The sequence below is a fragment of the Vespula pensylvanica genome, chromosome 17 (assembly GCF_014466175.1).
Source record: "Vespula pensylvanica isolate Volc-1 chromosome 17, ASM1446617v1, whole genome shotgun sequence".
Classification (NCBI taxonomy): Eukaryota; Metazoa; Arthropoda; class Insecta; order Hymenoptera; family Vespidae; genus Vespula; species Vespula pensylvanica.
This window is the reverse complement of record NC_057701.1, coordinates 1,162,190-1,189,744: the sequence shown is the minus strand read 5'-3', so window position 1 is coordinate 1,189,744 and position 27,555 is coordinate 1,162,190. Positions and strand designations below refer to the sequence as shown.

Sequence of the window (27,555 nt, the reverse complement as noted above, 5' to 3'; positions counted from 1 at the left end):
ATGTATGTATGTATGTATGTATGTATGTATATGTATATGTATATGTATGTATGTACGTATGTATGTATGGATGTATGTATCTATATATATTGTTACTTCCCTTTTTCATTTCTCCTTCGAAAAGTCATTGAATCAAAAGATGAGCTAACCTAGTACTAAAAATAAACTATTTTGCAAGTTTCTGAGTCATTATAAATGACGATAATGTATTGTTGATCACGTTGATAAGCCTCGTGCTAAATGACGTTCTCCTTTTTCTTTTCGCTCTTACTTACTCACTTTCTTTTTTTCTTTACGATGATCGATAAGAAGAAAAATAATCTAAGTACATAATATATCTCGATTTCTTTATTATTCTTTCTTTCTTTCTTTCTTTCTTTCTTTCTTTGATATTAAAAATAAAAAGGATAAATATCAAAGATAAGCGGACAAATTATTCGCATGTTCTATTGCGCGAACCGGATTTTCTACATGATGCCATTGACCTGTGAGCGATACCAGATATCGATTTACATATAATTATAACTAGAAGGGATAAAAAAATGAAGAAGAATCGTAGAAATGTGTCTGCATATATCATAAGTCTCTTCGAAAGGTCCAGTTCGATAACCTACTACTACCCTCTCCTCCCACCTCCTTCCAGTCTCCTCCCACCCTTTCTCCTACCCGACTCTTACTTTTTCTACCCTTCTATCGTCGTGTTCCGACGTAATCTATGCTTTGTTTACGTCACTTATCGAGTTACGCTGCGCTTTCGGCAAGGCCGAAACTTGTATCACGAGTAAAAACAATCTGCAATTAAACTAACGGATAACAAAGACTACCCAATGTTATTAGATATTATTTAATTCGTATGAGAAGAGGAATGAAAAACAAAAAACAAAGAAAACAATATGCAAAGAAAAAAATAAAATTACGATAATCAGCAGAATTAGTTGACGAAACATTGTAATTATATAAGATTATTTTCTTGCTTAATTAAATCAATAAAAAATATGTTATGTTGAGATTAATTAAAGAAAAATGATAATAAAAGTTATAATATATATATATATATGTATATACATATATTTTATTATATATCCGACATAAATAACCTCTTATCGTAGATAATAAGAACATCGTAAACAATTTTATGATAGCCAGATAATTTTTTTTTAGAAAGACACGACGTGTTTACCTCACGCGTTAAAGACATGTTTATATGTACATATATATTTATGTATATGCATATGTATTATATGTATATTATATTTTCATGCAGACAAACATATTTTTTTCAAACGTGGGTTCTTAAAGGTCACGACTTCGAAAAAGACAGAGAGAGAAAGAGAGAGAAAGTTTATTTCTCCATAACGCTTTCTTGTTCATTTTCAAGGAATATCGTTCGTTTATACTTTTAGTGAACATATAATGTTCATTCAAAATCAAATAAAGAATCTACTTTTCATTATTTATCTATATATACGTATTATGTATATATATCTATACGTAGGAAAATATAATGGGTGTGGAAAAGCTCGAAAAATTTACATCATATTCAAAGTGATGTGTTCCTTGATATTATGCGCATAATTAAAAGAAAAAAAGAAAAAAATCTCTTCCTCTCTCTCTCTCTCTCTCTCTCTCTCTCTCTCTCTCTCTCCGTTTCTCTCGCGGTAGCATAAGAATATTCGTAATTAATTGCTCGTAGCGTCGGAGACGAAGTTAATTAAGTTGGAGATGTAGACACTTTCGAACGAACTCGCTGATACAAGTTATTGAAATTTGGATTCTACTCACATAGGAGAGGATTAAGTCACGTTTCAAGGCTTGAACTTACTCAACATATCCGACGCGCTTATTTCAATATGTGTTCACGCGTGTGGGTTATTTCTTTTTCTTTCTTTTTATTGGCTCACGTCGAGTACCACAGAGCTTATTTTAAGAAATAATTATTGGCTTTTCCCTCTATCCTCACATCCCTCCACACCCTCACCTCCCACGCACGTTACTACGAACTTGTTAAAGAGAAAAAGAGAAAGAGAGAGAGAGAGAGAGAGAGAGAGAGAGAGAGAGAGAGAGAAGAAAACATAGAAATAACAACGTGGAATTTGATTTCACGGAAAAATAAATCGATCGTTTCTAAAAATTCGAATACTTTTCAGTTAAATTCTATTACAATTTACAACGCATAAATATAGCGTATTATTAGTTTCGATCCATTTCGAGGAAGAATATAGGATATACTTTTGCCACGTGTCATCTATAAAAAATTTTCCACGTATAAATAATGTAAACAAGAGGACGATAGGGACCTTCGTAAATTAAAAGAATCGGATAGAGATTAAGGTCATTAGATCGAGTTCCTTCAAGTTTGTTAGGTTTAAACAAACGTTAGTAAAACGTTAGAGTGATACAGGTTGCCTTTTAAAATCATTCTCGTAACTCGATTGAAATACAATCGTATTTCCGCTAGTTAATCTTAGATCGGTTCTCGTACAGACTAGTGCCAATATTGGTGACGTTTCTATCGTGAAGGCTAACGAAAAGAAAAAAAAAAGAAAAAGAAAAAGAAATAAAAACAGAAAGAGAAGGAAAAAAATCTATTTCCATTCATTTCCACTTCATCTTTATTACTCTTCCTTCGCTCTCCTACACAAGAGACAATGAATTCGTTCATAACTAATAGCAAATATAAAAAGAAAAAAAAAAAACTTGATCGTCAAGGTTAACCTCGATCATTCTGATTCATAATAAGTTTCGAACGATCAGATAGTTTTTATTGTAAAAGAATGTGCGAATAAAAAAGAGAGATATAGAAAGAGAGAGTGGGAGAGATAAGAAAAAAAAGAAACGAAATATTATTTACATTTTACTACGACGTGTTCTATGATTACGAGGTGAAATCGTATCAGAGGCGTCTAACTGTCTGGGCAAGCAAATCTCGCACTGGCTGTCGTCCAAAGAGCGAGCAAGAGTCTCTCAATCAGTCACGTAATTTACTTGAATAGAAAAAGAAAAAAAAAAAACAAAAAAATGATCTCAACGCGTTGTACGCAATAGTAGTAGATTTATACGGCATGAGCCAAAAGTTCTCTAGGCTTGTAGTTTTACAATCTGATCAAAAAGAAAAAAAAGAGAAAAGAAAAAAAAGAATTAGTTTGAAAAATCTCGAAGACGAGATAATTTAAATATTCTCAAATTTTGACTACTGTAATAACTCTGTACTAAACTCCTCGTTTATTTTTATTCTTTATCGTTTTTCTTCTATAGAGCATCATCGATATTGTGTTTCATATGTTTATTTTTTCTTTTAAATATATATGTATACATATATATACATATATAATATGAAAAGAATGTTTAGAATATTAGAAGGAGAAAAAAAAAAAAGAAAAAGAAGAAGAATAAAGCACATGATGCAGCTCGTTTCTTTCTTCAGCTTCTTCCCTTTCAAGTATTATTCTCGTTTCGAGTTGAAAGCCCAACAAAACGAAAATGATTTTGAAGAGGGGAAAAGAGGAGCTCGTAGAATTCCGAGTAAGAAGCGAAGAAAGAGACGTTTCTCTAAATACATCTTGCGAGCTCGGAGCAATCCACGTAGCCAGGAGACAGATGCGTCTTCTAACAATTGGCTAACTAAAACGAAACGATCAAATGAACGTAAACGATTTTCTATTGCAGCGTTGAACACGTTGGATCCATAAATCATTCGTCGGTGTAATCAAACGACGATTATTTCGACTTGGAAAAACAAATTTCGAGTGAAACGTTTATCAATTTTTAGATCAACTTCGTAGACGTTTCGATTTGTTTTTTTTTATTTTTTTTTTTTTTTAATATATAAATGTAATCAATTTAATTTGTTATAAACAACGTGGATTCGATCGAGCATTATGTATAAAATAGAAATACGAAGTAAAAAAAAATTGGCGGATGAGTGTCGTATTACCCACCGCCGACATCCCTGGTGGGGATCGAACCCACGACCTTTGGATTAGAAGTCCAACGCGCTATCCTCTGCGCCACAGGGACTTGGTGATGTGAGGTGCTTACGGCTATCTTACAAGCAAAAATCAATTCCGATTCTTGCTTAATAGATGTCGCCACTATTCCTATGCAACGCAATACAGTAGCGTATCTTGTCGGGCGATTGTTAATGACGTAAATGACATACTCTTTAACATTTCTCTATTATTCGATTAACCTAAAATTAATATCGCTTTGATAATACTTGTAACTATACTTCTTATTCTGTTTACGTAACGTTACGATTAAGATCGAAGTCTAAAACGATATTTATTTATTTCGTATTTATTCGAAACAAAATATTCTATTATTTCTCTTCTACTCTAGAACATTGTTCAAAGTAGAACGTTTTCTTCTTTTTTCTTTTGTTTCTTTGAATCACCGAAAATTCGTCGATTATAACGTACGATAGCTCCTAACGTGCGCCGTTAATATTACGTCCCTGCGTTGCAAGTTGCAATACGTAGAGAACGATCAACACGCAGAGAACTCAAGTGAAGTAGACTCGACGTGTTCTGTGTTACTACGTCTCTCTCTCTCTCTCCTTCTGTCTATCAACCTTTCCAAACGATTGATCTATCTAGTCGGTGGGGCGCTCGTCGAAGCATAAACAAAGTGCGTGCGGACAACGAAGAGCGTCATTGTCATTTTCAGTGTCCTGTGATAAGGAGATATAGAAAGGAGAAGGGTTGGACGTTGATCGAACACTGGTGTTGGAGAAGAAAAAGAAGGAGAAGAGGAAGAAAGAGGGAAAAAAATGGGAAGGAAGACGACGAAAACGAAAATGAAGTATTTTGAGGGAAATGGAGAGAGGGAAAGAGAGTGAGAGAGGGATCGAGTGGAACGAAGAAAACAGAAAAAGGAAAAACAGAAGACAGACAGATAGAGAGAGAGAGAGAGAGAGAGAGAGAGAGAGAGAGAGAGAGAGAGAGAGAGAGAGGAAGGAAGAAAGAAAGAGACGCGTGTGTTGTGATTTCCGTGCGCGCGGAAGAGAAAGAGAGAGCGAGAGAGAGAGAGAGAGAGAGAGAGAGAAGAAATAGATGATAGTGTAAAGAAAGAGAGAAAGAAAGAGAGAGAGGGAACGAACAAGATGGCCGGCCAGAAACATATGACAAAGAACGGCGAGCTACCGCCGTGGCCGAGGGCGACGTTCGTTCGGTTCCTCGGCTCTCGGTATTGCCGATCCTAGTTCGTTTTCGAGAGAGAAAGAGGTGTTTTTTGGCACTGGCCGTGGTGCTCTTTTCGAAGAGGGTTCTTTATAGAGAAGGGAAAGAAAGAAAGCGCGAGAGAGAGAGAGAGAGAGAGAGAGAGGGATAGAAGGGGTAGAAGAAAAGATAGATAGAAAGAGAGAGAGCGAGAGGGAGAGAAAGAGGAAAGAGGAAAGAGGAAAGAGAAAAGAAAGGGGGGATCGTGACTGCCAAGAGAGTCGGTGATCCTGTGACCGAAGGAGCCATGACTACGCGTGGAGAATGGGCTCGATCGCATCGGTGTTGCAATGGCATTGCTCGGAGTGCGCTCTGATAAATCCAACGGAGAGCGCGCGATGCGCCAGGTGCGGCCTGGCACGAATCAGGAGCGATGACGAGAGGGCGACTAGACTCAGCCGAGAGTTGAGCGCAAAGCGCGGGGAACCTCCTCCGCGCCGGATGAGACAGTTACGTCGTAGGAAAGAGGGGAAAGACGCGGAGGAGGAGGAGGAAGGGGAGGAGGGGGGAGAACCCGACGAAGAGGAAGGTGTTTCTTCTTCTTCTTCTTCGTCGTCGTCGTCGTCGTCGTCTTCGTCATCGTCGTCGTCGTCATCGTCGTCGTCTTCGTCGTCGTCGTCGTCGTCAGGATCGTTACCACCGACGCCACCACCAAGGCTCAACTTTCATAGGCTCGGTAACAATACCACCGAAAACCATCCACAGGTTGACGTCCACGAGGATACGATTACCATCCGCGAGCCCACCGAATCCCTCGCACTACGGTTTTTTCAACGGTGAGGAGATCTCGTTCCCTCACCCACCATCTCCTCTTCTCTTTTTCCTTATCCTTTGCTTGCCATCCTTTCATCCGGTTCAACTATCTCGATGAAAGCTCCTTCCTTGGTCATTGCACGCAGTATCCTGTTTATGTTTTTATAGCGGAGAGAACAAGAACAAGAATCATTCCTTGTTATGATCCTGGCGAAAAGGTGCCAAACTTTTCAAATGAATTTATATATTGGAAGATATATTTTATCAGTTATATCTTTGTCATAGGAATAACATAATTCATTGCACCTATGACATTTTATTCCGTTATGTTTGTCTTGGCACATTGTTGGCACATTGTTTGCACAGTGTCATATCGTTTGGACAACGTGTTATGTTATTTGTTTTTTTTTCTTTTTTTTTTTAAAGGTCTCTTAATAAACGTTTCTCTATTATTTGTTAATGTTAATAGATATTTTCTTTGTATTTGCTTTCTAGCATTGATAAGGATTCGTCTGTATCCGATGTTCTTAAGAAGAGACCACGTTATAGTTCGTGGAGTGGGAGTATCTGTGACAAAGAGCCACTTAAACGATCCACTTCTGTACCTTCCCTAGTGACACGGTGGACCTGCATTCGTTGTTTGTTGGATAACAGTTGTAGCTCTACATTGGTTTGTGCAGCCTGTGATGCTAGTTTTTCTATAGCCCAGCTTGATGAAAGACAGATAGGAGCGAGGAAGGGCAAAAAACTTAATCAGTGTAAAACCAAACAAGAACCCAACGTAGAGTTGTTAAAAAATGCAGTATTTGGACGGCTGACCAAAAATTTGGATGCTGGCTATAGTATAACGTATACTCCCTCTAATGCCAAGAGAGTTTATAACAAAGGTAATTTGTATCAAAGAGCTCGTATATTTGTGATGTTATGTATACGACATAAGATGATTAGATTATAATCATTATTTTGACCGGATAGGTATGGCACAATTGACAAGTATAAGTCGCAGTGAAAGAGGAAGAAACGTACGCGAGGAGTGGACATTACCTACGCTCGAAACGATGGATCCAACGTCGCTTCCCTACTCGGATAATGCGGAAAGTTCTCAACGTTCTCCTAAGCGTCACAGTCCTTCTATGTATGAAAGAGTTAAATCCAAAGTGAGTCGTTCTTTGTCTAATGGCTCCGTCGTACAAAAGCTCTCTGAACTCGTTATTCAAAGACCCACCAGCTTAGTAGTATCCGAAGCACATCAGGACGATGCCTTGTGGAGTTGCGATAATTGTACGCTCGATAACGCACCGGGATTGGAGCAATGCGAAGCGTGCGAAGCACCTAGAAGCCCAGCACCGTGCAGTGGTGTTGTTATCAGTGTTCCTGCTTGGGAGACACGCGCGTTGTCCTCGGCAGGTCCACTGTCTTATAGACGATCTTTCTCTGATGTCAATTCTATTACAAATGTGACTCAGAGGAAGACCATAAATCGTAGGAGTCTAAATGACGAAGAACCACCGGCGGTACCTCCACATTCCATTGGTTTCACCTCAAAACCAAAGTATTCTTATATAGGTATCAGCGAGCCTGATGTTCCACCACCATTGCCAAAGAAGCAAAGCAGCAAATTAGGTTTACTAGCCACCAAGGCACATAGCGAAGCTACCAGCCCTGTTAGTGATGTAGCCAGTGTGAGTCCTTTAAAACGTATGTGGACGTGTCAAAAGTGTTCTTATGCCTACAATCCTCTGTGGTCTGTGGCTTGCGATATTTGCGGTTCCCCTAGATCACCACCTTCTCTCACGCAACCTAGTTTAATAACTGTGACTAAGGATGGAGCTAGTTGTCCTATGCGAGTGCAGTCTCCCATTATAGTGTCACGAGACAGTGTCAGATACATCCCACCAAAATCGGCTACCTTGGCTACAGCAGAGTCTGATTTGGACGATCAGTTGGATCCTCCTCCTTCTCCGGTTTGGACTTGTAAGAAGTGTACATTACTTAACGCTGCTTCGCGAACTACGTGCGAAGCGTGTGGTGGCTCCAAACTTAAAAGCATAATGCACTTGGAGGACGCTACATTAAGAAAAGGGGAGAGTTGGGTATGCCCCTCGTGTACATTAAGGAATCCGCTATCAGCACAAACTTGTAATGCCTGTAAGACGTTAGCAGACTTTTTAGAAGTGCCCAAGGACAATAGAATTCAAGGACAAAGAAGTCCAAGTCCAAGACTTTGTCAACCAGCAAATTCAAAAGTTGTTGCTCAAAAATATAAAAATTCCGTACGAAGGAACGGTTCCTCGATAGCTGACAAAAGACATTCAAGATCCAAAGATCCGAGTCATACTCAAGTAAGAACCTTTTTCTATTTATGCTCCTTCTCCCTGCGATAATCTCACATAGTCTTTTTCTTTTTTTGCTCGCTACAGTGGCAATGTAAGCTGTGTACTTATGAAAATAAGAGTACAAACAGAACTTGCGAAATGTGCCAAAGCTCGAAGACCTTATCCGAAGCATCAGGGGATAGACCTAGACTTATCGAGGCTGGTACTAGTACACTTACGATGCAACGTCAGGAAAGTGTGGTAATGGAAAATTTAAGACAATTGGAGGAAAGAGAAGCACTGGAAAAATGGGAGCGTATAGTACGTTATTGTAAAGAGGTAATAGAACGTTGAACTAAATTAAAACCGCGCGGTACTTTCCTTTATGACAATCGACTAACTACACTTCCTCTTTTTTCTTTTTCCCTTAAGACGAACGAGCCCTTCGTCGACGATTCATTTCCACCAGCTCCAAAATCTTTGTACTATAATCCCGCGGATACGAAAGATAATCACGTAGTTCAATGGAGAAGACCTCATCAAATTAACGTTGACTCGAGCGTCGACTCTAAACTGCCATGGGCTGTTTTTAGAACACCGTTGCCCTCAGATATTTCGCAAGGGGTCTTAGGAAATTGCTGGTTACTTTCAGCATTAGCCGTATTGGCAGAAAGCGACGAACTCGTAAGAAGGGTTCTCGTGATGAGAGAAACGTGTCCCGAAGGGGCTTATCAAGTTAGACTGTGTAAAGATGGAAAATGGACAACGGTATTGGTCGATGATCTCTTGCCTTGTGACAAAAGAGGTCACTTAGTATATTCACAGGCAAAAAGAAAACAACTTTGGGTACCATTGATCGAAAAGGCCGTTGCTAAAATTCATGGTTGTTACGAAGCTTTGGTATCGGGCAGAGCTATTGAAGGTTTAGCTACGTTAACCGGCGCACCGTGCGAAAGTGTACCTTTGCAGCCTTCTGCATTACCAAGCGAAGATGAACTTGATAAGGATCTCATTTGGGCACAACTTTTGTCATCGAGACAAGCTATGTTTCTGATGGGTGCTAGCTGTGGTGGTGGTAACATGAAAGTCGACGAAGAAGAGTATCAAAGAAAAGGTTTAAGACCAAGGTAGACTTGAAATTTAATCGATTCCAACAAAACTAATACGTTCTACGAACTTTTAAAACTTTAACAATTCTTCCAGGCACGCATATTCCGTTCTCGACGTACGCGACGTTCAGGTGAGTTACAACAAAACGTCGTAATCACGTTCGACGATACGATCGAACTGCAACGGAATATCTCTTTTCAGGGAATACGTTTGTTGAGACTACGAAACCCCTGGGGTCATTACAGCTGGAAAGGAGATTGGTCCGACGATAGTCCTATATGGACTCCGCAATTGCGAGAAATGTTAATGCCACACGGTGCTTCGGACGGCGTCTTTTGGATTTCCTTTGACGACGTGTTAAAATATTTCGATTGCATAGATATATGCAAGACGAGAGTTGGTTGGAGCGAAGTTAGATTACGTGGTACGCTACCGCCTTTATCATCTCTTAGGCATTTATCGTGCGTATTGTTAACAGTATTAGAACCAACTGAGACTGAGTTCACACTATTCCAAGAGGGTCAAAGGTATGCATGTTTCTATTAACTTGACGGTCGAGTAAAAGTAAGACCTTAAGAATTTGTTTGTTTGAAAAATACGTAGGAATTCTGAAAAGTCACAACGTTCTCAGTTAGATCTATGTGTGGTTGTATTTCGCACGCGGTCACCAGCAGCACCAGAAGTGGGGAGATTGGTAGAGCATAGTAAGCGGCAGGTACGAGGATTCGTTGGATGTCACAAAATGTTAGAAAGGGACTTGTATATAGTCGTATGTTTGGCATTTAATCATTGGCATACCGGTATGGAGGATACATCCAGCTATCCGGAGTATGTCCTCGCAATACATAGCTCTAAGAGACTTCTGGTAGAACAAATATCTCCTCCTGCGTTCGTATTGGCCGATGCGATTATAAGTTTAACGTTGGCGAAAGGACAGCGACACGAGGTAAAAGGAAACTTTGTTGATTCATTATCGATTTGAATTCTGTAATATCGACCGAAATTAAGAGGGAAATATTTTTCTAGGGAAGAGAAGGTATGACGGCGTATTATTTAACCAAAGGATGGGCTGGTTTGGTGGTAATGGTGGAAAATCGTCATGTTAATAAATGGATACACGTAAAATGTGACTGCCATGAAAGCTATAACGTTGTGTCCACAAGAGGACAGCTCAGAACTGCCGATAGTGTTCCCCCACTTCACAGGTACGTTTTACTCGTTATATTATTATAAAATTGCTATCCTTACGATACTCCTTTTTCCAGACAAGTTATCATAGTCCTAACGCAATTGGAAGGTAGCGGAGGTTTTTCAATAGCACATCGACTCACTCACCGACTAGCGAACAGTGGAAATTTGCACGATTGGGGACCACCCGATACCCAACATCATCCTCAAATAGATACTCAGGTCGAAGGTTTACACAGTCCTCGTTTAATCACGTGAAAATTTACGTGTTACGACTGACTTTCGTTGAACACACAGGGGCGACGTTTAAGAAAAAAAAAGAAACAGTAAAAAAGTGCCGATATTGCTCGAAAATTTTTTATTATAATAGCAAAAAAGTTGAAAGATTTCGACTGAAAACAACGTAAAGAAAAAAAAAAAAAAAAAGAAAAAAGAAACTAAAACAACGTAGGAAGATTGCAATGCATAGTACATCATCCCAAAGTAATTAAAAATGATACTTTTCGTGCTTTCTAATCGACGGTACTTCATGAAAATTCTTAGAGTTGCAATACGCTCAGCGCAAAGGACAGGATACAATAATTAAAAAAAAAAAAGAGAAAAGAAAAAAGAAAAAAAACGTAAAAAAAAATACAAATAAGAATAAAAAGGGAAAAAGAGAAAGAAAGAAAGAAAGATTAATAATACGATGGTTCTCTGAGGTTAAAAATTTGTAATATTTTCTTCTTTACACTCTTGTATGATTCTCTAGATTCGCGTTCTAACGAGAAAGCACATACTTCAAAAGAACACAAACAAAAAGCAAATTAAAAAAAGGACAAAAAAGAAAATATCGGGTGCTGATTAAATCATTGGATATCTCTGCTGGAACCATTGATCCATAAAATAAAAGATGAAAAAAACAAAAATAAAGATAAAAATTAAAAAAATTAAAAAAATAAAAAAAGACTTAAGGATATGAAAAATATTTATGTGAAGAGACAAGTTTTAATATAGAGGTTGTTGCGTTGAGATCGATGCACGCTATCTTTCCGATTACTGCCAGAGGTACAAAGAGATAATACATTGGACGCGCATATAAAATGAAAAACTGTTTGAATTAGAAGGTACGTCTCTTGTCTAGGTGCAATAGCTTAAATCTTAACGTTTCACGATATATCACACACATTCCGGATATTATTTTGCAAAATGAAAAGTTACTTATCTTCTAAATAATATATGAAATAGAGAACAATGTTTGCACGTTTATCAATTAATTATTCTCTTCTATCGTTTCGTATGAAAACTTCTGAAAGTGATGGTGTGCATTTATATCAACGAAACGGCTTGTGTAACGACACACACTTTGCTTGTTATATATATATATATATATAAAAAAGAAAAAAGATATGGAAGAAGAAGAATAAGAAAAAGAAGAAGATGAAGAAGAAAAAGAAAAAAAGAATTATTTTCTCAACTTAACATTTAAGCATCATTCATAAGAAATGAGAAAACCTAAATGAAAATATAAAATAATATAATATAAATTGCGATATCTCTAGAAGTCATTAAGGAATTTGCGAAAGCACGATACGATAAAACATTGTTTTCTTTTTCTTTTCTTTTTTCTCTTTGGAATTGCTTAAATTTGCTTAGTGGAACATCATATAAATACAATTTCACAATTTCTCATTTTCACTTTGTGTCTCGTGCATCCTATCGCTGAGAACGCTCTTACATTATATAAGCGTGATAATGATGATGATTATGATACTGATGATGATGATAATGATAACAATTATGATGATAATGATGATGATGTTGATGATGATGATGATGATGATGATGATAATGATGATGATGATGATGACGATGATGATGATGATGATGATGATGATGATGATGATGATGATAATGATAATGATAATGAAGACGATGATAATGATAATGATGATGATCGAGGCTCATTTGACATGTACAAATGTAACAAGGAGATGAACCTTCGAAGGAAGAGTTTTCAAATGATATTGTAGCGTGTTGTTTCCTTGCCCAAATTTATTTTGCTTCCATCTCACAAGTGGATGCAGTGCTTCTTTTTGAAAGTGACGTAGCACATTGCTACAGAACCAAAGACCCATTTCAGAAATCTTAACGATATTATATACATTATTAACGCGTTCACTGCCATTCTATGCAATTTATATAGAAATGTGTTTCTCTTTCATATTATTTTATTTTATTTTATTTTATTTATTTCGTGTTTTCTTTTTGTTTCTCTCTCTATCTCTCTCTCTCTCTCTCTATCTCTGTCTCTCTCTCTCTCTCTCTCTCTCTCTCTCTCTCTCTCTCTCTCTCTCTCTCTCTCTCTCTCTCTCTCTCTCTCTCTCTCTCTCTCTCTCTCGCTCTCTCCTTTTATTATTTTATTTATTTTATTATATCAAATTCTTAAGATTTAGTTACGTCAATAATAAACGAATAAAATTCTTGCATATCACTATAATTGAGACGATCATTTTACTTTTGTAAAGTCCTACACATTCTACGACTATGTTTATATGTATGTACATCTTTAGAGATTTCATACATGACACACGTATCACGTGTATAAATATACACTCACAAACATATATATAACTGTGTATGGGCAAGCATGGCAGTTAGCGAGTTAGAAGCCAAATTTAAGCTAATTTGCGCGGAAGTCAGCTGTCCCCATTCATGTGGTTTTCTCTTTTCTCTTTTTTTTTTTTTAAGAATCAACAGTGCCGCTGTAACTCACAACAGAAAGAGCAAAATGGGAAAGAAAAGAGAACGAACAAAGAAAAAACTAAAGCACACATAATGAATTATTTTTCGTTGAATCGTAAATTGAGAACGCGTTTAGCTCTGTATACATAATATACATAGGTACATACATACATACATCATACATGCATACATGCATCTATGCATACATGCAAATATACATACAAGCAAAAAAAGCATTTTGTGATTTTCGACAAGTTGAAGTTTCCATCATCGTACGCTTTTCTCTTTTTTCAATAGAGAATCATTACAATTTTAAGATAACATTGCCTTTTGTATCGCGGATAAAAGTTAATTGCAATAACGATATGCGAATAATGTTCTCCTCTATGTTCGATTACTATCAATCGATTATATTAGCCTTTTAAGAATTGTTATTGAGATATATCGTCGAGTCGATATGTATTTTCACCGAGCTCACGTACACAAATGCACGCAACGTACACACATAAAAAAGCAAAAAGAAGAAAAGAAAAAAATAAATAAATAAATAAAACACCATGAATTTTCTGTAAAAGTATGAGAACAGAAGAATAAATGTAAGAATCGTTTTCGATAATATTCGAACGTTATAATATATAATAATTCCATGTAACGAGTCTAAGGAGAAATATTTATTGAAAAGTCCGAATATGTAACTTCTTTCTTTTCATTTTTTTTTTAATTATTTTGATTGCATTGTTGTTGTTGTTGTTGTTGTTGTTGTTGTTGTTGTTGACTCTGTATAGGCGAGAAAAATGGCGAGATTTTTCTATGGTAAACTCGAGTGCGTTTTATGGCTTCGATTGGTCAAACTGCCATTATCAAATTCTTTTTCTTATAAGATAGACGACCGATGATAGATAAATAATAGATCACTTGAAACAAAGAATGTTCTTTTTCTACGTACATATATACATATGTATAAATGTATATGTATGTATGTATCTATGTATGTACATATGTATGTACGTACTTCGAATATAGAAAAATTCTTCGAAACTCTTTCTGCACATAATGAATGTCGTGATGTGACAATATAGTAATCGCTGTGATCAGACGACGACGACGATGACGACGACGATGACGATGATCTAATTCGAAAGAATATGTCTAAACGAGGGGTCTTTGAGGAAAAACGAGCAGCAGTTTTGGGAAAAATTAAAAAAATAAAAAATAAAATATAATAAAAGAAGAAAAAACAAAAAGAAAAGAAATTAAATAAAAATAATTAAAAAAAGAAAAGAAAAAGAAAAAAAATAGTACAAAATGCTAACTTGCTATACAGAAATCCGCTTACATTCTTTTTTTACCGCAATACATCTCAAGATAAAATATGATGATGACGACGACGATGATTATAATGATCATGACGATCATGATGATGATGATAATGATGACGATGATAATAATGATAATAATGAATGCTAGTAAGCGATTTGGAAAAATATCGAACATCTTATAATTATTTCTAATTGCCAAGCCTTTTCCGAGTACCCAGATTATTAGAATGTATGTAGTGAGAGAAACGGATGAGCTCGGATTATAAAAAATAGTTTAATAAATAAATGTCTTTGTTGTATACTTCGGTAGAGTTCCGGTGCTAAATAAAATTAATTAATTATAGGCTCGTTTACACACGTGTACACTCCAATTGTCATATATTAAATGTTACTTAGGCCGATTTTTATAAGAAAGAAAAAAAAAGAAATGTTTTATCTGAATTAACGATCTCAATAGATCCTAGCCTGGCCTAATAATTAATAACTATTTAATTACTTTTGAATGTGAAAAATATTCGACAGAATGTACCACTCGATATTATCGGCCTTAGAGTGAAATGTTAACTAAATGCTAACAAAAAAGATTTTTTTTAATTATTTTCTTATTTTTGGTTTTTCTATTTTCTTTTTATATCTTTATTTATGAAAATCTTTGGTTTTAACACGCGATCTCTCTCTCTAACACTATATATATTACCACACATTTGATATTAAATTATAAAGAGCACTGCAATCCTAATTTCTAAGAAACATATGTGATAACAAGTAGTAAGGAAAGTGAATAAATTGGAATGCAAAGATAATAGTAGATAATTAAAGCATATATTGTAACAGTGGCCTAAAAGAGAGCGAATAAATCAGCAAAAATTCAATAATTCGATTATATAGATCTAAATTATAATGAAAAGAATCTTTAGAAAAATATATGCTTTAATCTACTCTCACACTGATTCATGTAGTATATACACGTAGTATATACACATACGTACTGAATTATCAAAAGACGTTTGATTATTAACGTAATACCAATACATAATAAATAATATTATAAACGGAGTTACACGTTTCAAGTTAAAAAGTGAAGATGCAAAAAAGAAAAATGAAATAATCTTAGGCTCATTCCACCGAAGTGTACAGCTATTTCATTGCATATGCACAAAATGTATACACAGAAGAACACAGATACACACACGTTACACATACATAGAGAGGAACAGAAACATGAACCTTTTATCCAGCAACAGATAATACGATTTTTAAACAAATTAAAAGAAATACGATAATAAATCTGATTCTTTCATTTCGCTATTGTAAAAGCTGACCTTTAGTGCCATAAATTAAATCACGATTGAAGATGTTGCTGATGAGAGTGAGGAGGAGAAAGACGTTGCGGAAGATTCATAAAAAAAAAAAAGAAAAAAAACAAAGGGGGGAAAAAGTAATAAACAAATAAAACGAGAGCGATTTTTAATATTGCGATCGCACCCACCGATTTGTCATGGTATAATATTTTCTAACGACGATTTTTCTTTTTCTAACGAACGAAAGAAAATGAAGAAAAGATATACTATATATTTTACATATTGCATATAGTATCGAAGGACGATATTGTACGTAGATTGTCGATAATTAATTACATGAAAGAAAAAAAGAAAATGAATAATAATAATAATAATAATAATAATAATAATAATAATAATAATAATAATAATAATATAATAATAATAATGAACCAGTTGAGAGAAGAAGAGACGAAGATGTTCGTTTTTCTCGCAAATATTACAAAATAAAAAACAAATAAAAAAAGAAAAAAAAACATTCTTTGGCAGGCGTAATTTATTGAGATTCGTAAATAATATTACGAGGAAAAAAGAGAGAGAGGAAGCGATAAAAAGGAAAATTAAAGAAATATAGGAAAGAAGTGGGCATGAAAAAAAAAAGAAAATAAATAAATAAATAAATAAATAAAAGAACGCGTGTGTTTGCTGGATATAATCCTCGACAAATTATCTTAACGTTCGAACGGATTTAAACGTTTTAGAAAAAAACAAATTCTGTATGTAAATATACAAAGTCGAAGAAAATATAAAAAAGAAAAAAAGGAGAGAAAAAAGAAGCGGACTAAAAGAAAAAAGAAAAAAGAAAAAAGAAAAGGTATTTATTCTATTTCGCGAAGCGAAACGAGACGAGAGATGAAAATCTGATATAAAGAAGCAAAAAATAAGTTAATATTTATACAGCTTGCGTTTTCGCACACACGTACATAAGTATGCATACGAATGTTTATTTGTATGCGCTTTAATTAAACCCTTTTATTTTTATTTTCAATTTTACGACGACATTCAATAACGTATAAAATGCAAAGAGTATACAGTGATATATATATATATATATATATATATAAAACAGATGTCGGTATATATACATTTTATATATATATATACCTATATGAAAAGTTTATATATATGTATATATATCGTCCTTTACATACGATGGTGACGTGCGAATTAAAATTATTTCTACGAATCCCTTTTTCGAAATTATTTTTAATATGCAGCGATAATTAAGAAAAAGAACAATACTGCATCGTTATTATTTGTTAATCGAGAGGAAAGATAGATAGAGAGAGAGAGAGAGAGAAAGAGAGAGAGAGAGAGAAATGATAGAAAAGGAAAATAATTTGTTGGAAAAAATCGAAACTTAAACGTAAAAATATATACGCCTATATCGTTGGTATTAATATTAGCACGGCATTGTTGATATCTTTACATCCAATTGAATATTTAGAATAATCGCACGGCATCGCAAAAGTACCTAGGAATAATATATTCTTTAATGTGTGTGTGTGTGTGTGTGTGTGTGTGTGTGTGTGTGAGTGAGTGAGTGAGTGTGTGTGAGTGAGTGAGTGAGTGAGTGAGTGAGAGAGAGAGAGAGAGAGAGAGAGAGAGAGAGAGAGAGAGAGAGAGAGAGAGAAATGAACCCCATAAAAAAAGACACAAGCATACAAAACACTGGACATGCATAAACATATAACATACATACATATATATATGGATACGTACATACATACATACATAAAATGCGCGCACACGCTGTCTCATTGTATTTGTATGATAGAAAAAATAATATTGTCGTGTCAATCATATTTCATGATCACCGGAGCGACTCATTTTACTCTGTAAAAATGTTTTACAGCGTAAATATTATACCGGGTGTCTTCTAAAACTAGGTACAAGCGTTTAATCGCCTTTCCTGCTTTTTGTTTCTTTCAAACGGGATCGGATTATACGCTTTTTGGGTACGATGAGAATAAAGAAAAGAGAATAATGAAAGATAGAAAAGAAAGAGAAAGAATTATGTGCGAAACGTGTTGAAAGTGATTTATAACGGTTTGTACTGTAAATTGTATAATATAAACAAGATGGAAACGATTTTATTAGTGGTCAAAGAGCCCGGAATGTTACAATAATGTATAAGTCTAAAAAAAAAGAGTCTATCGGATATAATCTGGCGAAATTCTTTTCGAAAAGAATAAAAAAAGATGGAGAGAGAGAGATAGAAAGAAATAGAGAGAAGAAAGAGAGAAGAAGGAGGAGAGAGCTCTTTTAGTCTTGTTCAACACACGACTGTGATCATTTTAGAAACGCCCACGTACGAATTCAACGCCACGTACGAAATCGAACCAGCAATCAACTTTGTGATAGTCTACTATGTACCGATCTGGTAAACTTCGTTGAAATAACCCCATTTCCTATAGATAAGCTGTATAATTAATTAGAACTTTGTCACGTACACGCAAGGAAGAAAAAAAAAGGAAAAGAAAAAAAAAACGTATTTAATACATTTAAAGATGATAATATGAAATTGTGTTGTCCCCTGATTTGTATCACGTAGGCACGTTTAATAATAAATCGAAATATTATCTATATTTTTTTTTGTATTATCGTATATCTTCCTTAAATTCAATCAACGTTTAATGGTGTTACCATTGTCGTTGAGAGCGTGATTATATGTTATATATATATATATATATATATATATATATATATATATATAGATAGATAGATAGATAGATAGATATATGTGTATATATCTAGTTTATTATAATCATTATAAAACGTTTGTCTGTTTTTCTAATCATCGTATATAATGTCGAAGAAAGATAGATAGCGATATTAGATATTATTTTAATTACCTCTAATTATGATGAAAACTTTAACTTGTAACTGCTTTATAATTTGTTGTACCTAACTGCGTAATAATGACGTCCAAGACAGACCGCCAAAAGATTTGATGATCGTTTGCTTCTGTAATAGTGTTACATCTATTTTACTTTTTTCATACTTTATTGAGATTAGAATTGTACATTTATGTGTTATACAGAAATATTATGTGGGATAATTTTGTTTATACCTTTTACAATCGGGAGAAGAAAAAATTAAATCATACACCTCTATGTTTTCCGCACGTAATAAACGGTTCAACTGATTCTCGAATTGAAAGTAGTTACTTGAAAAATATGGTATTAGTGCGCAAAAGAAAAAAGCTGATTGGTTCTTTACAAAATTTCGCGAATTACAAGAAAAAATATAAATAATAATTATATAATTTCGATATTGTTGTAATCGTCTTGTTTTTATATATACAAATAATTTATTATTAATTAATTTTTTGTTTAAAATTGCAAAAAGTACGTATTTAATGCATAATATTTAAAAGTTTAGTTCTATAAATTTCCTATAGAGGGCAATTCTGTAGACCAATCAAAACATAGATGATTTCGAAGAGTTCAGACTACCGTGTAAAGTGACAGAGTGTTGTGTATTGTAGATTTATAAGATTAATTATTTCTGCTTTACAAGTAAGTTTAATGTGTAAAAATGTCTTCCTTTACATTTGGAACGCCTACTATAACGTCGAGTAGTTCAGGTTTTGGATTCGGAACTCAAAGGTATGTGATTTAATTAACCTCTTAATATCTTAACCTCTTACATTGAAATTCGTATTTATAAGTTAATGATATTACGACTTATATCGGTGATGATATTGACTTAAATAGCACGTCCTTTACTTCAACAACTCCAGCAACTGGGTTAACATTCGGAACATCAACTCCAGCTACTACTACTGGCCTAACCTTTGGTTTCGGAGCAACACCGGCAACTTCTGCACCAAGTCAACCAGCTACCACCTTGTTAGGAGCAGGAACAGTCACGACAACGGCAACGCCTAATTTATTTTCAACTCCAACTACTTCTGCCCCTTTATTTACAGGGCGTAATTTTGGAACACCTGCTCAAAACACAACATTAAAAGGACCTTTAAATACTACACCTGCGACGGGAGGTTTAATGTTTGGAACTGCTACTAGTGCACGTAATATCGCATAATAAATTAGGGCATGATAATTAAACCAAAAATAACTGTACTTTAGTGACGATTGGTATTTACAGCATCTTTGTTTGGTTCTATTAGTAGTGGTGGTTTAGTAGGTACAAAATTAACAACCACTACGACTACGACCTCGACCACAAGTAGAGGATTAGGTGGATTAGATGTTTCTGTTAATAATAAAGGTCTTTCCCAAGGAAGCAATAGTCCAACAGCTGCAAAAGAAAATTTATTACCAAATGAACTGATGCAAACCATAGATAAATTCAAGTAATAAGAAATGAATTATTTGACTAATTATATTACTATAAACAAATGTATATAACCTCAAAATATTTTTGTTTAAATCAGAGAATTTGTAAAAACTCAGAAGGTTTTATCTTCTGATATAGCAAGAGGTTCTGCGAGACCATTAAATCGCTGTGCAGAGGATACTGCATCATTAATGGAAATTTTAACTACATTAGCAGGATCTGTTCAACGAGATCGTGCTTTTGCCGATAAGTTAAAGCAAGATACAGCAAAAGCATTACAAAATGCGGAAATAGCTCAAAGAACAAACGATACACCACCTGGCTTACAATATGAAAATAATGCGCCGCTTCTATTTTTCATGGAATTAACTGAGAATTTCGAACATGACTTAATGTTATTTAGATCTCAAATTGAAACAACAGAAAAACATATACAAACTATGATGACACCAAAGACCTTAACTCCACAAGGTATAATTTATTAATAGTTTAAAAATAACATTGATTATAAAAAAACATAAAAATTATACGATTTTCTTGTAGAATTAACTATGGCTATGAGTAAACTTCATGAGTCTTTAGTTGCTGTTGCTGGAAAATTGCAAGGTGTACATTCAAAAGTACAACAACAAAAGGAACAATATTTAAATTTTAGAAAATACGTGTTAAAAGATAACACAAATGTTTTTGATGATGTTAAGACAAATGACAAATCATTGCGGAACACTATAGGAAGAATTACTAGTGGTCCAACACCTTTTAGTCCAGGTAGAACGTCATTTTTGTAACGAGAAATGCGTATTATATTAGAAATTCAAATAATTTGATTTCAATAGGCAACAGAAGCTTCCTATCTTCAACAGCATTGAATACCGCTCAAGCAACCAGTTATGATGCGCGAAATCCTCTAGGTAACTAATTATGTGACCGATTTACAATACATTGCAATACTAATTTAATTTCACGCTAAAGACAAACTCCCAAGACAACGTGTGTTCTCGTTGTTACAACTTTCCCATAAACATGTCCTACCTTCAGGTCTTGCGTGGATCTAGTGTAAGGTAGAAATTACTAACATTTAACGTCCTTATTAAGTACTGTAGACGTAATATATACAAGACATGAATCTGCTCTGTGATTTGTCTTTTTTATATATAATACATATATATATTTTTTGTTTGTTTATACATATTATTTTTATTATTTGATTTTAATTTTGCGTTTGCAGGGGAAAAGTAGAGGCTGTATTTTAGTTATTGAGGTATTGAATTTTACTTTCTTTTTTGTGATACAAACTATGGGAAAAATTATGGAGCTTTTCTATATAATATTTTGGGAGCGAACTTGTGTTTGTCAGATATAAAATATTGTATTTGGGTATATATATATATATATATATATATATATATATATATATATATATATATATTAACTAAGAAAAAGAAATGAAAAGTTTTGTCTTTTGCTTCTTAAGGAATGGCTGTGTATTTTATGTATGCTTTAAGTGCTCCTGCTTTACCATCAAAGTTGATATAATAATACTTGCATTATTCAAGAAGTGGTGGTAAAATTTGTATGTGAAGATAATATTTCTGCTAGTATCTCTTAACTAGCAGAATCTTTAGCGTAAGTGTAAAGATGGGTAAGATGTAGTTTATGTAATTCAGGAATTATTCAAATCTAGGAAAAAATTGTAGTAGTTACATTAGCAATTTTTGCTGATTATTTCTATTACATATCAATTATGGATTAAACCTGCAGATAATGTGTAACACTCATTAATGATTCTATGAATTCATGGAAAACATCCAACAGCTTCAGCTAATGTACGTGCATTTAAGTTTACCATGATCTTTTGATGAACTCGTTTTGATTAGTAACTATGTTGTTGCAGTTTGGGGAACTACAACACCAGTCCCTTCTGCTATAAATACAACCATAGATTCATCTGTCAAGCCACCAACAGCAAGCTTGAACTTCAACGCGCCAACAAATCTTACTGCACCTTTGTCAACAATTGAATCAAATTCGAGTTTCCAACTGCAAAAACCACCGATTGGAAATAAAAGAGGGAAACATTAATTTTACATTTTTCCTTTTTCTTTTTTATTTTCATAATTCATAAAAATATTAAACATAAGATAAATTTTCAGACATCTTTTTCGTTATTGGAATATGAGTTTCATACATGATTATCTTTGTTAATAATGAATACAAAGTGCATAAGAAGATCTAAAAAATAATATACATATTTATAAACCATCACCTTAATGCTGATATATAAAATAATTGAAATAGATATTTTATATAAATTTTCATTATATCATATTTACACTTAAATCAATCTATCGTTTTCTCATATACGAACCTGCATTGTTCTATTTAAACAAATCATTATCACAAGATAATCATCCTGAAAATGAAAATATTTTAATTACTTTTTAATATTTATAAGAATAACTCAATAGTAGATTAGACATAATACACTCTATGGAATTAGGAAATTAGATTTAAAAAAAAAATGATTTCATAATTTTGATCTATTTTATATGAAAAAAATCATTATATTAATTTACTGATCTCTTGAGTACTTAATAGTTCTATTTTATCATGTATTTTTTATTTAGTAACAAATACTGCATTTACCATTTAAAGAGCACCAACTTGTAAGATTGGAATTAACAATTTAAAAGCATCTTGAATGTACGAACTTGCATTTTCAGCCTGAACGAATAAAAAATTAAATATTAGTAATGATAATATAAAATTAAGTAATTTATAATAAATAAATAAATAAAGAATAAGTATATATGTATACATATATACATACACACATAAACTTACTTCAAAAAAGATTGTTGTTATATTATCATTAATACTGTCTGCATTGTTAGACATTTTAATAAATTCATTTAATACATCGGAGAAATGTGTAGCCAGTAAACTAATCTCATCTGTTAAGATATGTGTTAGTCGAACAAGTGCATCTGCTTCACTTGCAGTACTACGTCTTTCTTTAATTAAAAGTAATTCTGCAGTTTTATGAAACCTTTCCACACTAACTGCTGTAAACTTTGCTATAGTAGAAATAGCACATTGAAAGATCTCCAGATTCGTATGAGACATGGGCGAGGCAAGATATGAACTAGATTTAACTTCATTCCAAACCTACAAAAGATATTCTTGCTATAAGTAAATAACAATTTTTATATCATAATAATATTTGCTTACATCTTCAAGTTTTTCATATGTAATAATAATTTCTAATTCTTGGCAAGCATCAGCCAAACGACTTTTGAGATCTTTTTTATTTTCTGATTTATTTTCTTCGTCATCTAAATCACATAACTCTTTAACTTCTTCTAATGTTTCTTGCAAGGACACCAAATCTTCCGCGTCAAGATTTATCAGATATCCTTGAATCTTTATATTACACTGCTTTGACAACATTTCTAATGCTTCTAGATGAACCAGACCTTGATAATCATCAAATAAAGATTCGAAGTGAATCTTTCTTGCCAACTGTTTCTCTTCAATAGTTTTTTCTTCAGATGCTGCTTTTTCTTTTGCTTCTCTAAGTATTTGAGATAAATTTGGTTTATTTTCTTCTGTCATAAAAAATGCTCTCTTTTTTTTTAAACCAGGATCACCTTCTTGTAGAACTTCCATTGTCTTTTTACCTATTGCTTCTAAGGTATCTAAACCACTGGTCATAACTTTGCTACCAGTCGATTCAACTAGTTTTGTAATGGATGAAACTCCAAATAAAAAACTACTTAAACCAAAAGGTCCTTGAGACAGATTAGATTCTGTTTCTTTAGACTCTTTTTCTGTAAGCACAAATATACATTAGAAATTTATAAACTTATGATATAATATATGATATAACAGTAATATAGTAATAATATATTATACCAGGAATTACAACTTCTTCTTCTTCTACTTCTTGAGTATTTTGTATCATTTGCAACTGCAAGGCATCCGATACATTTATTGTCTCTTCCAAAAGCAATAATCCTTGACTAACATGAGTTGTCAAAGTAGAAACTCCAGCAGAAGCAGTGTTAATCAAGGAACTTACTCCCCAACTACCCCAATTGGCCCACAAAGAATTTTCAGTATCTTTATCATCTAAGGATAATCTATCTAATACTGGTTGAATTTTTTGTTCCGTTAGATCTTCAACTAATTCTATATTATTACCAATTTTTTCCCATCCTTGAGGTTTAAATATCTCTTTAAATTTTTTATTTGATTTCAATTCTTCAGGCATGTCAACTTCTGAGAGATCCTTATTAGAAGATATATTAGAAACAACATCTATCTCCTTTATAGATTGCTTAGAAATTACATTCTTTGTAGATATATTTTCTTTTACATTTTCAGTCGTATTAGGTGTAATTTCAGACTCTTTTTTAATCTTTGTTCCTAGTTTTTTGACACCAAGTTTTCTAGGACCATCGGCTGATCTTCTAGATCTAGGCAACTTTTCCTCTTTAAGACTGGTGGTCGATATATTTTTAGATGTAACTTCTATAGAATTTTCTTGATTCATAGCACAAGTTTCTAATGTATTGTCTTTGATTACTGTTGTTTCTGTTACTATATCTGCCGTAGAAACAATCTCTTGCATTTTTTCAGCAGACACTTTACTTTCTTCGTCGTTACATTCTTTAGTAGGCGTATCCTTTAAGGTAGTAAGTTTTTCTTCACTGTTAGCAACTTCTCTTGGAAAAGAACGGAATCTGGGCTTCTCATAGATTAAGATATTTTTTCTGGGTAACTGTGGAATGCATTCTGTATCGTCATCCGATTCAGAATCAACGACCGATTGCATACCAGGCCACCTCGTATCTTCTACATTAACTTTTGAAGTTACATTATGAGCTAATTCTTCGTCAGCACTCTCAAAATCATCACTCTCTGATGTTGCCATATTAACTTTTTATCGATACATCTACTGTATATTTTTTCATAAATCCTTTTAATTTGACCTATTGTTACATGTCACATATTCGTCAGAACTGACACACATGTGCACGATACTAAAACACAATTATCAAATCATTAATCGATCATGTGGGCGGATGGAAATTATTATAAATATCTGTATAGTGCATCATGAAATGCGAAATAATGTCTTCGTGGCAGTAACAAATTCATTAAATGCAACTGCGCATGCGAGAGAGAAATTATTTAAGCTTCATTAAAGTCGATGAAAAAAATAGTCCGCCTAATTAACAAATTCTCACCTATTTCATATTTTCTTATCTTCGTTACTGTCATTTAACATATTGATTACGATATTTATAAAAATAGTACATAGAAAATAGAAAATAATTGGTTTCTTTTTCTTCAAAGTCGTACAATTAAATATTTTTCGTATCGTATAAAGTTGACTTTATTAAGGCTGGCTTTCAATCAACCAATCAACAACGTCTTCTTCGTCATTGATACCAATTGCATACTTGTTCGAACTATTTTCACTTATTTTATAAGAACAAGAATATTTCTCGCAATAAACTTTTATTCCATCTTTTAATTATCCTTATTATTAACAATAGCAAGGTATATATAACACTTATTACTACTTTTGACATTAATTATCGTCGGAAAAGATTCTTTATAGAAAAGAATTAATGAAAAGTTGGCAATACATCGTTGGGCGCATGCACACGCTCTCGTCTTTTGTTTTGGCTTCCCGCCATTCGTTGTTGCTGCGAAATTCATCAAGCAAGACAATGCATTCGACATTTTTCGCAAATTTACAAGTGATTATCTTATTTTTGTACTATTTTCTCTTTTCCGAATTATAACTATGATCGAACTATCATCCGAGATGATGAATTATCCATATTTCTATGTTATATTTTAATCTACGTATAATCTAATAGTCATCTTCGCATTTTCGCGATTGTTTCGTTTTTCGAAATCTAATTCGAGAATTTTTCCATTAAACGTTCAAAAAAATATTTGAAGAAAAATGTAAGTTAAACTTATTCTTTTTTATTTTAATGTAAAATCAAATGGACGGCAGGAGATTTGTACAATTACGTTTATTTCTTATATGGAAAAAGATTCATTTCTTGGAAACATCAGGGACGGCTGTATCAGACTCGAGGCCCTACGATCAAAAATCATTTACAATAAAACTTTGTAATCAAAGGTAAATTATTTTCTCTTAATCGACTATTAGTTGATCTATTGCGAAGTTCGTAGGATCCATAAGAGAAACTGATCGATTCTACACTGTCATATTCCACATAAATTGAATGTCCTATATTTAGACATAAAATGATCGATAATCAATTAAACAGAAACATTCGAATATAATTAATAAGAAATTCGATTCGATTATTATGATTCCATTAATTTCGTAAATATTATTATTTTAATTAGAGTTATACCGGAGATAAGATAATATAACGAAAGTCTCCAATGAGGAGCGAGATGACGAAGATAGAAATGAATGCGGTTTTAAACGGAAACAATTGGACCATGTCAATATCGCTATAGAGTAACTGAGAAACCTCTTGGGATAGTTAGAGTAGAGTAAATTAATTGCCGTCGTCGTTGTCTGCGTCGTCGTCATCGTCGTCCACATTCTGGGTGTTAGAATGTCCTCAATCTTTGAAACGCTTCTCTGTGTTAGCAGTATGGAAGAGGTAACATTACAAACATTGCTTGTTCTGACAGAAGCAGATTAATCAACGATACCAACGATCCGGTTGTTCCGAATTGAGCAAGAATTCAATTCGGCTCGTCTCGTCTTTGTCACTTTGTCTTGTCTCTTTCTCTTTCTTTTTCTCTTCCTCCTCTTCTTCCTCAACCTCTTCTCCCCCACCACCAGTCTCACTCTTTCTCTCTTTCAAATCTTGCATTCGCACGCCAGGGAGATAACTCTTCCCACGAACCTTCTATTTTCTCCTCGACGACTCCTTTGCGAGTTACTGACAAATTTACTCAAAACTATCCAACAATGGCACGCAAAATTCAAATTGCTTTGAAGCAATTTGTTCGAGGTAAATATACGAATATAATTTTGAAATGATATGAATAAATTATATTAATGTATTATTACGAACAGACAGGATAAGAATTCTTGATATATATTTTTAATTGAACGAATAAGAAGAAAATTTGTGAATAAGAATATTCAGCGAATAATGGCGAGCAAAGAATGCGTTTGCTTAACGATGTGGCTTTAGCAGACGAATCTCTAGTTAAATATATGAATAGAGAGAGAGAGAGAGAGAGAGAGAGAGAGAGAGAGAGAGAGAGAGAG

General features: G+C 33.8%; 4 protein-coding genes and 1 non-coding gene across 16 annotated transcripts in view; 2 read left to right on the top strand and 3 right to left on the bottom strand.

Annotated features, from left to right (window-relative positions):
• LOC122635117 (RNA-binding protein 25) overlaps nucleotides 1-19,100 on the bottom strand; it is a 56,401-nt gene extending 37,301 nt beyond the window's left edge. The window contains exons 1-2 of the mRNA XM_043824942.1: nucleotides 19,039-19,100; nucleotides 18,821-18,932 (exon numbers count right to left, since the gene is read on the bottom strand). The gene's annotated coding sequence lies outside the window, so the exon portion shown is untranslated. The remainder of the gene's footprint in view (nucleotides 1-18,820; nucleotides 18,933-19,038) is intronic.
• Nucleotides 3,945-4,017, bottom strand: Trnar-ucu. Its single transcript has one exon. It is a non-coding gene; the product is annotated as a tRNA-Arg (tRNA).
• On the top strand, nucleotides 4,902-11,947 carry LOC122635116 (calpain-D-like). Of its 3 annotated transcripts, none has more exons than XM_043824938.1 (10): nucleotides 4,907-5,992; nucleotides 6,465-6,856; nucleotides 6,945-8,311; nucleotides 8,390-8,623; nucleotides 8,717-9,411; nucleotides 9,488-9,524; nucleotides 9,596-9,921; nucleotides 9,998-10,340; nucleotides 10,421-10,599; nucleotides 10,660-11,947. In XM_043824938.1, exons 1-10 carry the CDS (start codon nucleotides 5,481-5,483, stop codon nucleotides 10,838-10,840), a joined length of 4,266 nt encoding a protein of 1,421 aa, XP_043680873.1. In that variant the 5' UTR covers nucleotides 4,907-5,480; the 3' UTR covers nucleotides 10,841-11,947. The 3 variants fall into 3 exon arrangements, with proteins under 3 accessions (XP_043680875.1, XP_043680873.1, XP_043680874.1); XM_043824939.1 differs by lacking the exon at nucleotides 4,907-5,992 and adding an exon at nucleotides 5,996-6,187; XM_043824940.1 differs by lacking the exons at nucleotides 10,421-10,599; nucleotides 10,660-11,947 and having other exon boundaries at nucleotides 4,902-5,992; nucleotides 10,026-10,160.
• Nucleotides 19,101-19,397: 297 nt separating the features above from the next.
• Nucleotides 19,398-22,357, top strand: LOC122635121 (nuclear pore complex protein Nup58-like). Of its 8 annotated transcripts, none has more exons than XR_006328560.1 (9): nucleotides 19,398-19,576; nucleotides 19,685-20,001; nucleotides 20,079-20,286; nucleotides 20,368-20,741; nucleotides 20,814-21,038; nucleotides 21,107-21,181; nucleotides 21,309-21,531; nucleotides 22,086-22,096; nucleotides 22,165-22,357. XR_006328560.1 is itself a non-coding variant. In XM_043824961.1 (9 exons), exons 1-7 carry the CDS (start codon nucleotides 19,506-19,508, stop codon nucleotides 21,507-21,509), a joined length of 1,281 nt encoding a protein of 426 aa, XP_043680896.1. In that variant the 5' UTR covers nucleotides 19,398-19,505; the 3' UTR covers nucleotides 21,510-21,531; nucleotides 22,086-22,096; nucleotides 22,165-22,357. The 8 variants fall into 8 exon arrangements, 6 of the variants coding, with proteins under 6 accessions (XP_043680896.1, XP_043680894.1, XP_043680892.1 ...); XM_043824961.1 differs by having other exon boundaries at nucleotides 21,499-21,531; XM_043824959.1 differs by having other exon boundaries at nucleotides 21,309-21,331.
• On the bottom strand, nucleotides 22,353-25,658 carry LOC122635119 (protein FAM114A2). 3 transcript variants are annotated; one of them, XM_043824949.1, is made up of 6 exons: nucleotides 25,523-25,658; nucleotides 24,186-25,315; nucleotides 23,502-24,100; nucleotides 23,115-23,438; nucleotides 22,917-22,994; nucleotides 22,353-22,683 (listed from the first exon to the last, which is right to left on the bottom strand). In XM_043824949.1, exons 2-5 carry the CDS (start codon nucleotides 25,204-25,206, stop codon nucleotides 22,920-22,922), a joined length of 2,019 nt encoding a protein of 672 aa, XP_043680884.1. In that variant the 5' UTR covers nucleotides 25,207-25,315; nucleotides 25,523-25,658; the 3' UTR covers nucleotides 22,353-22,683; nucleotides 22,917-22,919. The 3 variants fall into 3 exon arrangements, with proteins under 3 accessions (XP_043680884.1, XP_043680885.1, XP_043680883.1); XM_043824950.1 differs by lacking the exon at nucleotides 25,523-25,658 and having other exon boundaries at nucleotides 22,353-22,502; nucleotides 22,639-22,683; nucleotides 24,186-25,443; XM_043824948.1 differs by lacking the exon at nucleotides 25,523-25,658 and having other exon boundaries at nucleotides 24,186-25,443.
• Between the last annotated feature and the right edge of the window lie 1,897 nt (nucleotides 25,659-27,555).

Coding starts and splice junctions, on each gene's coding strand:
- LOC122635121 (XM_043824956.1), top strand. CDS start 19,506: ATGTCTTCCTTTACATTTGGAACGCCTACTATAACGTCGAGTAGTTCA. Junction 19,577..19,684: donor TTTGGATTCGGAACTCAAAG/GTATGTGATTTA, acceptor TGACTTAAATAG/CACGTCCTTTACTTCAACAA. Junction 20,002..20,078: donor TGGAACTGCTACTAGTGCAC/GTAATATCGCAT, acceptor TGGTATTTACAG/CATCTTTGTTTGGTTCTATT.
- LOC122635119 (XM_043824949.1), bottom strand. CDS start 25,206: ATGGCAACATCAGAGAGTGATGATTTTGAGAGTGCTGACGAAGAATTA. Junction 24,101..24,185: donor AGAAGAAGTTGTAATTCCTG/GTATAATATATT, acceptor TTGTGCTTACAG/AAAAAGAGTCTAAAGAAACA. Junction 22,995..23,114: donor TAACAACAATCTTTTTTGAA/GTAAGTTTATGT, acceptor TTATTCGTTCAG/GCTGAAAATGCAAGTTCGTA.
- LOC122635116 (XM_043824938.1), top strand. CDS start 5,481: ATGGGCTCGATCGCATCGGTGTTGCAATGGCATTGCTCGGAGTGCGCT. Junction 8,312..8,389: donor AAGATCCGAGTCATACTCAA/GTAAGAACCTTT, acceptor TGCTCGCTACAG/TGGCAATGTAAGCTGTGTAC. Junction 9,412..9,487: donor AGAAAAGGTTTAAGACCAAG/GTAGACTTGAAA, acceptor CAATTCTTCCAG/GCACGCATATTCCGTTCTCG.